The sequence below is a fragment of the Camelina sativa genome, chromosome 9, assembly GCF_000633955.1.
Source record: "Camelina sativa cultivar DH55 chromosome 9, Cs, whole genome shotgun sequence".
Classification (NCBI taxonomy): domain Eukaryota; kingdom Viridiplantae; phylum Streptophyta; class Magnoliopsida; order Brassicales; family Brassicaceae; genus Camelina; species Camelina sativa.
This window is the reverse complement of record NC_025693.1, coordinates 22,741,280-22,750,972: the sequence shown is the minus strand read 5'-3', so window position 1 is coordinate 22,750,972 and position 9,693 is coordinate 22,741,280. Positions and strand designations below refer to the sequence as shown.

General features: G+C 34.3%; 2 protein-coding genes across 2 annotated transcripts in view; both read right to left on the bottom strand.

Moving 5' to 3' along the window:
* Positions 4,496-5,994, bottom strand: LOC104711816 (FBD-associated F-box protein At3g52670-like). Its single transcript, XM_019230031.1, has 3 exons — positions 5,122-5,994; positions 4,909-5,043; positions 4,496-4,795 (listed from the first exon to the last, which is right to left on the bottom strand). Exons 1-3 carry the CDS (start codon positions 5,992-5,994, stop codon positions 4,496-4,498), a joined length of 1,308 nt encoding a protein of 435 aa, XP_019085576.1.
* Positions 6,890-9,693, bottom strand: part of LOC104711815 (heterogeneous nuclear ribonucleoprotein R-like) — a 3,877-nt gene continuing 1,073 nt past the window's right edge. Inside the window, exons 2-9 of the mRNA XM_010428585.2 lie at positions 8,992-9,388; positions 8,785-8,901; positions 8,504-8,644; positions 8,152-8,328; positions 7,771-7,978; positions 7,498-7,676; positions 7,316-7,401; positions 6,890-7,230 (exon numbers count right to left, since the gene is read on the bottom strand). Coding sequence (XP_010426887.1) covers positions 7,083-7,230; positions 7,316-7,401; positions 7,498-7,676; positions 7,771-7,978; positions 8,152-8,328; positions 8,504-8,644; positions 8,785-8,901; positions 8,992-9,354 — 1,419 coding nt within the window. The 5' untranslated portion in view covers positions 9,355-9,388 and the 3' untranslated portion in view covers positions 6,890-7,082. The remainder of the gene's footprint in view (positions 7,231-7,315; positions 7,402-7,497; positions 7,677-7,770; positions 7,979-8,151; positions 8,329-8,503; positions 8,645-8,784; positions 8,902-8,991; positions 9,389-9,693) is intronic.

Here is a 9,693-nt window from a genome sequence, read left to right as displayed (position 1 = left end):
CTAGCCTCTTCAAGAATGGTGCTACTATAGTGAAAGTAACTACAACGTGCTCGCGGTAACATTGATGAATGACCAAATCTTCAAGATTAGGACAGCCAGATATAAGATTACGAATAGATTCGCTGTCTTTGAAATCCACAGACACAAGGTGCAGAGTTCTGAGGGACTTCATACAAACTGGAGAAGGAACATCCACAAAAACCGAATACTTGAGAATCAAGGTCTCAAGTGTAGTACTAAAGCTAAACATGCTAGTTGGAAATCTAACAGACCAATCTGAACAAAGATCGAGCACCAACTCACGCACATGACGTTCAAATGCAATTCCAGTCCATACTCCAATATCTATATCATCACATGCACGGCTATCGCTAAACTTATCACTAACTTTGAGAATAAAACTCTCCAAAACCGGAGCTTTGTGTGAAAACAGAGTCCTGCCCACATTCTTTGAAAATTGATGTGTATAATGAAAGTGAGAGTTAAAATCAAGTTTGGGTACCATCTTCCAAAGAGATCTCCATCGTTTAGACAAAACACTTGTAGCTATCACTCTTTCTGTTGGAAGAAACGACAATATATGTAGAAGCAACGCTTCAGGCAACTCACTAATCAAGTCCTCTTTCACAACGCCTCGATTTCTCTCACTTTACAATTACACCCACCAAAACCAAAGAAGAAAAGACTAATGAGTTAGGGTTTGGAGCTTGCAAAACATAAACGAAATAAACGAAACTTACCGTTGTTCTTGTTCCATTATTCCGGTAACACTCTTCAGTTTTTTGCTGTTCCCTGAAGCTAAAATCGTACTTCTATCGCTCTTAACGCAAAATTCAACAAGTTGAAGCAGAGCACCGAAGCTCTTCAACTGAAAGAGACTAGGGCTTTTTAATTAAAACCGGTTCTGCATTAAAATCGAACCGAAACCAACCGGTTTACTTATTAATAAATGAAAAAGAAAAGGGGAAAAAAGGCAAAAAATACCTCATCTAATTTTTATTTGGACGTTAATACCTGGTATTTTTTGGTTGGAAGAATAATAACCAGATTAATAAAAACGTGCAATTTATTACCTCAAGAATTAAATGTTGTCATTTTCATACTTAGGATTTCTTAGCAAATAATAAATTTCAGTTTTACCCTTATCCATTTCTGTTAATTATTAATTTATAAATGACATAAAATTAATTTTAATTTTTTTTGAATAAAACATATAACAGCTATTGATATTTCATTTTATCACTATTTTATTTCTTTTAATTCAAAAGTAGATTTATATATTATTTTCTCCAAAATTAAAAAAAAATTAAGATTTCTCAATGTTTCGGATGAATAAGAAAAACAAACCCAATAATTATTAAACCAAACCAAATCCGATCTGATAGATGTCAAAATTCCCAAATACACATAAACCCAGTCGCCATCGTTGTTCTTCTGATTAATTTATTTGAGTTTTTTTTAAATGGTAATAAAATGTAATATAAAAACAATTAAAGAAATAAAATATAAATCTTTTTTGAATTTAAAGAAAAAATAGTGATAAAATCAGATATTAATAACAATTATATTTTTTATTCAAAAAAAATAAAATTACTTTTCTGTTATTTATAAATTAATAATTAACAGAATGAATAAGGGTAAACCAAGAATTTAGTTTTTGTTAAGAAATTGTAAGTATGAAAATGACAACATTTAATTCTTGAGGTATTAAATTGCACGTTTTTATTAATTTGGATATTATTTTTCCAACGGGAAAAAAGCTGAAAAATACCCGATCTATTTTTTATTTGGACGTTTAATACCTCGTCTTTTTTGGTTGGAAGAAAAATACTTCATTTAATTATAGTTAGTATAAAAATACATCGTATTTTAATTTCTTGGTGAATTCGAATCCGCAACCCATGGGACTTTAACGGACGTTACAGAGTCGTTAATGGAGTTAAATTTTAATCTGACTATATATATACATTCAATACGAAGAGAATACTTTGATAATTGTCGTGGTCAGGTGGTAAAATCGCCTTATGTCATAACTCATACCACACACATTATGGGTTCGAAGCCAGGGGCTACCGGATTATCCCGGGCATCGAACCTGAATNAATCTGAACAAAGATCGAGCACCAACTCACGCACATGACGTTCAAATGCAATTCCAGTCCATACTCCAATATCTATATCATCACATGCACGGCTATCGCTAAACTTATCACTAACTTTGAGAATAAAACTCTCCAAAACCGGAGCTTTGTGTGAAAACAGAGTCCTGCCCACATTCTTTGAAAATTGATGTGTATAATGAAAGTGAGAGTTAAAATCAAGTTTGGGTACCATCTTCCAAAGAGATCTCCATCGTTTAGACAAAACACTTGTAGCTATCACTCTTTCTGTTGGAAGAAACGACAATATATGTAGAAGCAACGCTTCAGGCAACTCACTAATCAAGTCCTCTTTCACAACGCCTCGATTTCTCTCACTTTACAATTACACCCACCAAAACCAAAGAAGAAAAGACTAATGAGTTAGGGTTTGGAGCTTGCAAAACATAAACGAAATAAACGAAACTTACCGTTGTTCTTGTTCCATTATTCCGGTAACACTCTTCAGTTTTTTGCTGTTCCCTGAAGCTAAAATCGTACTTCTATCGCTCTTAACGCAAAATTCAACAAGTTGAAGCAGAGCACCGAAGCTCTTCAACTGAAAGAGACTAGGGCTTTTTAATTAAAACCGGTTCTGCATTAAAATCGAACCGAAACCAACCGGTTTACTTATTAATAAATGAAAAAGAAAAGGGGAAAAAAGGCAAAAAATACCTCATCTAATTTTTATTTGGACGTTAATACCTGGTATTTTTTGGTTGGAAGAATAATAACCAGATTAATAAAAACGTGCAATTTATTACCTCAAGAATTAAATGTTGTCATTTTCATACTTAGGATTTCTTAGCAAATAATAAATTTCAGTTTTACCCTTATCCATTTCTGTTAATTATTAATTTATAAATGACATAAAATTAATTTTAATTTTTTTTGAATAAAACATATAACAGCTATTGATATTTCATTTTATCACTATTTTATTTCTTTTAATTCAAAAGTAGATTTATATATTATTTTCTCCAAAATTAAAAAAAAATTAAGATTTCTCAATGTTTCGGATGAATAAGAAAAACAAACCCAATAATTATTAAACCAAACCAAATCCGATCTGATAGATGTCAAAATTCCCAAATACACATAAACCCAGTCGCCATCGTTGTTCTTCTGATTAATTTATTTGAGTTTTTTTTAAATGGTAATAAAATGTAATATAAAAACAATTAAAGAAATAAAATATAAATCTTTTTTGAATTTAAAGAAAAAATAGTGATAAAATCAGATATTAATAACAATTATATTTTTTATTCAAAAAAAATAAAATTACTTTTCTGTTATTTATAAATTAATAATTAACAGAATGAATAAGGGTAAACCAAGAATTTAGTTTTTGTTAAGAAATTGTAAGTATGAAAATGACAACATTTAATTCTTGAGGTATTAAATTGCACGTTTTTATTAATTTGGATATTATTTTTCCAACGGGAAAAAAGCTGAAAAATACCCGATCTATTTTTTATTTGGACGTTTAATACCTCGTCTTTTTTGGTTGGAAGAAAAATACTTCATTTAATTATAGTTAGTATAAAAATACATCGTATTTTAATTTCTTGGTGAATTCGAATCCGCAACCCATGGGACTTTAACGGACGTTACAGAGTCGTTAATGGAGTTAAATTTTAATCTGACTATATATATACATTCAATACGAAGAGAATACTTTGATAATTGTCGTGGTCAGGTGGTAAAATCGCCTTATGTCATAACTCATACCACACACATTATGGGTTCGAAGCCAGGGGCTACCGGATTATCCCGGGCATCGAACCTGAATTTTTTGGGTTAAGAGATATGGCGTCTAGCCACCAAACCACGAAAACTAAGCCAAAATATTCTTTATAGTGAATGTATATATATAGTAAAATTAAAATTTAATCCATTAACGACCCTGTAACGTCCGTTAACGTCTCATGGGTTGCGGATTCGAATTCACCAAGAAATTAAAATATGATGTATTTTTAGACCAATTATAATTAAATGAAGTATTTTTCTTCCAACCAAAAAAGACGAGGTATTAAACATCCAAATAAAAAATAGATCGGGTATTTTTCGGCTTTTTTCCCTTTTTCCAACAAAAAAGAGCAGGTATTAAACGTTCAAATATAAAAATTATATGAGGTATTTTTTGGCTTTTTCCCAAAAGAAAAGCCCAAGACGGTGGTATCATTGATACCGTATCAATATCATCACTCATAGGGATTAAGATAAAATTCAGAAAATTTTCAATATCCAATGACAAAATATATAGAAACCATCCCCGAGATCCAAAACCCATGTAAATAATCCCTATAACCGGTTAAACCAACAGGCTCTATGAAGAGTTTACATAACATATAAGATCATTCAAAAGCAATGTGGCAAGAATTGGAAGCCCTGACAACACTAGCCAACTCCTTGAGCATCTTACGTTTCTCTTCCAACTTCTTGAGCTCTTTTGAATCGATAGGATTAGTGGAGATTGTTACCTTCTTCAACTGTTTTGCGTACCTTAGAACGTATGTAGCCACTTCTTGCTCTTCTTGTCTATCCCAAGCATATTTTTCCCACACAAATGTCTCGAGGTGAGACAACAAACATTCAGGAACATACTTTGGTTCATTCCATTTCCCGCCAACCATATCATCATCTTTGTTCCTATACTGGAGAGACAAACGAACGAGACAAGAGGAATGTAATGTATCATATCATAAGTAGTCTATAAAATATAACCACAAAGAGAGAGAGCATCCAAAATAATGATGAAATGTCTTACATCAAGGAGCCTGAGGACTTTTAGTTTCGGAGAGATTTCGAGCATGACCGTAAGTACATCCCACCACTCTTCTTTACACGTATGCATCTCTAGATTCACCAGTTGATAGAAGATACTACCAATTGGATACACAATCTGTACATGAAACAGTTATTGGTACCTTGCAATAACAAAGAGATAACCAAAAAAACACTCAAAAGTGCTGAAACTTACCTCCAAGGGTAATAAATCGAAAGAAAGACGTTTGGTTGACTTAAGCGATCCAAGAAACTTATCAGCGATTATATAAGAACCACCAATGATATATACCTCCACCAGCTCCGGCGCATTCAGACAAATCTCAATATCTTGCAACTTTTGGAATGTCAAGTATTCCAAAGAGGGAACATTAATTATATATCCTCTAAACCTTTCGTCACTATTATAATCATAAATCTTAAGTCTCTTCAAAGACGGGACTTCAATAACGAAAGTCACAACATGAGCACAATACTCACCTCGATCCAAAACCAAATTTTCAAGAATAGGGCAACCTGATAACAGGTTACGAAAAGATTCATCGTCTTTGTAGCTCACAAAGACAAGGTGCAAAGTTCTAAGAGACTTCATAAGAACAGGAGAAGGTATATCTACAGTAATACCAATTGAGAGTTTCAGAGTCTCAAGTGTGTTGCAAGTACACAAGCTAGCCGGAAATGTGAAGGTCTCATCATCATGCGCAGGGTATGAAGCATAGAGTACCAATTTACGCAAATGTCGAGTAAACGCGATTCCAACCCAAAGTCCTATATCTACAGGACTAACATCATCTAAACAAAATCTGAGACGCAAACTCTCTAAAACGGTAGCTTTATGTGAAAGCATCGACCTGGAAACAACCTCTGAAAATGTTTGGTCTTCACTTTTGTGATCGTCAGAATCGAACTTTAGTTTCGGCACCAACTTCCAAAGAGACCGCCATCGCTTAGACAAAACACTCGTGGTTATGGCAGTTTCTGTAGGGAGAAATGTCAGAATCTTTAGAATCAAAGTTACAGGCAACGGAGTCAACCTATCTTCTTCATTCATAACACCTCGATTTCTCATTTTTGTTGATAGAGAGATAGACAGAAATGGCGTTGCTTTCCTAGTGTTTACACTCGTGTTTTAAAACGCTCTGATCGCAAACGTACCAAAAAAAAAAAAAAACGGATGCAGAATTTGAACAACGGATGCAGAATTTGAACAGCCGGATACAATTAAGATGATGATATTATGGTAATTTTAACGAGACCTAGTTTGGGCCATTAATGGGCTTTTCATGCATATCGACTAGTAACTAGTAAGCCTCGACCATACATGAACGGAAAAGGACATATATATAAACCAATTGGGAAAAATGGCAAGAAAAACCGAAGTTATTTTTATTTGAATATTATTTGGATGTTTAATATTCCATAATTTTTGAAATGGAATAAAAATATACCAAATAATAAAAACGTATATCATTTAAAACCCAAAATAATAAGTGTTGTTATATTCATATCCGCGATTTTTCAATAAAATCAAAATTTCAATTTTATCCCAGTTATCTAATTAATTATTAATTTTTAATATAAAAATTTTCGGTTTTCTGTTAACTATGTCATACCAAGAATTAACCTGGTTATCTCTCTTCTTCCTCCTCCCTCTCTAATTGTCAACTGAGAGAAATAACTGGGTTAATTCTTGGTATGACATGGTTAACTGAAAACCAAAAATTTTCTATTAAAAAATAATAATTAATTAGATAACGGGAGTAAAATTGGATTTTTGATTTTGTTGAAAATCACAGATATGAATATAACAATACTTATTATTTTGAGTTTTAAATGACATGTTTTTATTATTTGATGTATTTTTATTTCAATACAAAACCACTGGCTATTAAACGTTCCAAATAAAAATAACTTCGAATTTTTTTGGGTATTTTTCCCTAAACCAATTCTTAAAGAAAAAACAATAACTGAAAACGCATAAATATACAAAAAAAAAAACTAGTTAAACGATTCCCCATTGCCACCCCGCAAAATCTTAAAGACAACACAAATGGCATAAAGAAGACAACACAATGGTTAAAATTGGCATTTTGTTTTGCTGGCTTGGTTGGGAGTGTTTTTTTTTTTCCAAATAAAGGAGACATAATTTTGAAATTTCTAATAAGGATTGTAACGGCTTCGTCCTCTACCGTTGTCGCTACTTCGTTTGCTACTGCTGCTGCTGCTCGAACCACTGCCTCCTCTATAAGGTGGTGAATGCCTTGGTGGTGGTTGTTGCGGCACAGCCGCCAGTCCAGGTTGTTGCCTGTTACATTCAACACATCAGATGAGTTCACGTGTCTTATAGCAAAAGCACGAGATCAGTATAGAGTATATAGACAAGAACTTACAAGACGTATCCAATTCTTCCATCGGGTAACATGATTGGCATCATCGACATTCCACCAGCTGCGTGACCTCCCGCATGCATTAATGGCTGCATCATTCCCACAAAAATATACTCGGATTTATATCCATAAAGTTCTTCTCAAGACATAATTATATGATTGATAAATAGTAGTAGAAATCTCACTTGTGCGTAGGAAGAAGCTCCAAATCCACCAAGAGCACCAAAGGGACTAGGAGTCATGCCGTAACTAAGAAGAGGAGGATAGTTTGGTTGCAATTGTGATTTCTGCATATTCTGAATTGTATTTGTGTTTCCCTTTTGATCCGCTTGAGGCTTTGCAAGAGTACAATCCAACATATGACCTGTATATAAATGGGGATACATTTTAGAATTGAAACATCAAAGGAGGAGATGTAAACAGAAAACAAAAAAACATTCTGAATGGACCAAGCATACCATCAATCTCATATCTTTCAGTGTTTTTCAAAGCTCGCATGACACTTGTCCTCTCTGCATAGTGCACAAATCCATATCTACTGTCTTCCTTTCCCGGTTTTGCTGGTGGAATCACCACTTTCAGTATTTTCCCATGATGTTCAAATAATGCCTTGAGACGTTCTTGTGTTATATCTCTAGGCAAGTTTTTGATGTACAACGCCTTGACCTGCAATCATTCCACACAGCATAATGTAAGATCAGTTTTCATGGTTTAGAAAGAAAAAAAAAATTGAACACATGTCTCTATGGAGATAATTTCTTGGTAGTGGCACTTTGTTGGTAAGATAACTATTGCTGCTTCTACTATTTACTTGTAAGAAAGATTCTAACGAAGCAAACCTGGGAAGCCGAAGAGTCCCCTCCTCCACTCCTTGATTCAGCCCAGCTTACAGTTGGGGCATTATCATCAAGCTTAAAACTGGGATTTGACATTTTTTGTTTAGCGTATTCAGCACATGCATGGTTGTAATACTCGATGAAAGCAAATCCACGATTCCGGCCCATATTTTGTGGTTCCTGTGATTTTACAAAATCAAATAGAAAACTGATCAAGCTAGTGAGAAAGGTATGTCTTGAATTTCTACAGAAAATTCACTTCCGCAAGTTACAGTTAAACAAGAATATGATATTAATGTTGCAGATATAAGTATACACGCAAGACTGAAACTTATCCAAGTTGCAGGAGACTAACCTTTGGAAGTTCCACAATTTGGACGCCTGGACCAATTCTATTGGCTGCTTTCTTAATGTCTGACTCCATCCAATTTCTAGGAACATTACCAAGAAAGAGACGATGCTTTGCTTGGGTAGTCGAACATTTTATCCTTTTACCCTATTGAATAACATTAAATAAACAAACAAATAAGAACCACAAAAATCTGAAACTAACAACCATCGAGAATTCTAAGCTATCTATAAGTTTTAATGGAATGAGTGTAATATAAACAAGAATTGGGGTGTCAAAGAATTTACTCTGAAATCAGTATTATTTAGAGTCTCGATTGCCTCAGCTGCTAGGTCCTTGTTTCTGAATGTTACAAATGCATACCCCTTTCCATCACCAGATTCTTTTTCCCTCATTATCCTAACCTGTAGACATCACATCAACCTCAGCAGTCAGCACAAGATAAAATGAAAACACAGCCACAGTTTGGGTAAAAACAAAAATGTCAAAATTACCTCGGTAACTTCCCCAATTGAATTACAGAAGCCCTTTAAGTCCCCTTCAGTAGCATCAGTAGGAATCCCTCCAAGATAAACCTCTGAACCATGTGGAGGAAGTGCAAGGAGTTCAGCCTGCCTTTTCTTTTCTTCTTCCTCCTCAGTTGCAGCAGCATCATCCTCGTCTTCGTCCACTTCCACCTCTTCTTCCACCTCTATCTCCTCCTCAATCTCTTCTATTTCTTCCTCCTCTTCAACTTCTTCGTATTCAACTTCCTCCTCGAGAATCTCCTCAGGATCATTGTCACCATCAAGGTCTACCCTTTCCTCGGATTCCATTGAATCGTGAGCCTCTGAAGCAGCAGTCCTCGTCCTTGACATGTTAACTATCTAGAAAAGAAGGCTTGCACTACAACTGTGGAGGAGACACAGAAGCAAGAAGCAAGTGGGGAGAGAGAGAATAGAACCGTGGAAAGGTTGGAAAAGAAACAATAAGAGGTCGATAGAATAGAAAAAGAAGAATAAAAGGTTCGAATTGACGCTCTGCCATAATGCGGCTAAAAAAAGGTGACAAACAATAGACAAAGAGAGAAGAAGGCGACGAAATGCTCAACAGGTGAAACAAAAAAAAAAGAAACGAATGACCCCTGAGAGCGAAAAAAAAAAACCATGATATCAATAGGCCTTGGTTAGATAGATGCATAGAAGGTTTTTAAAAAA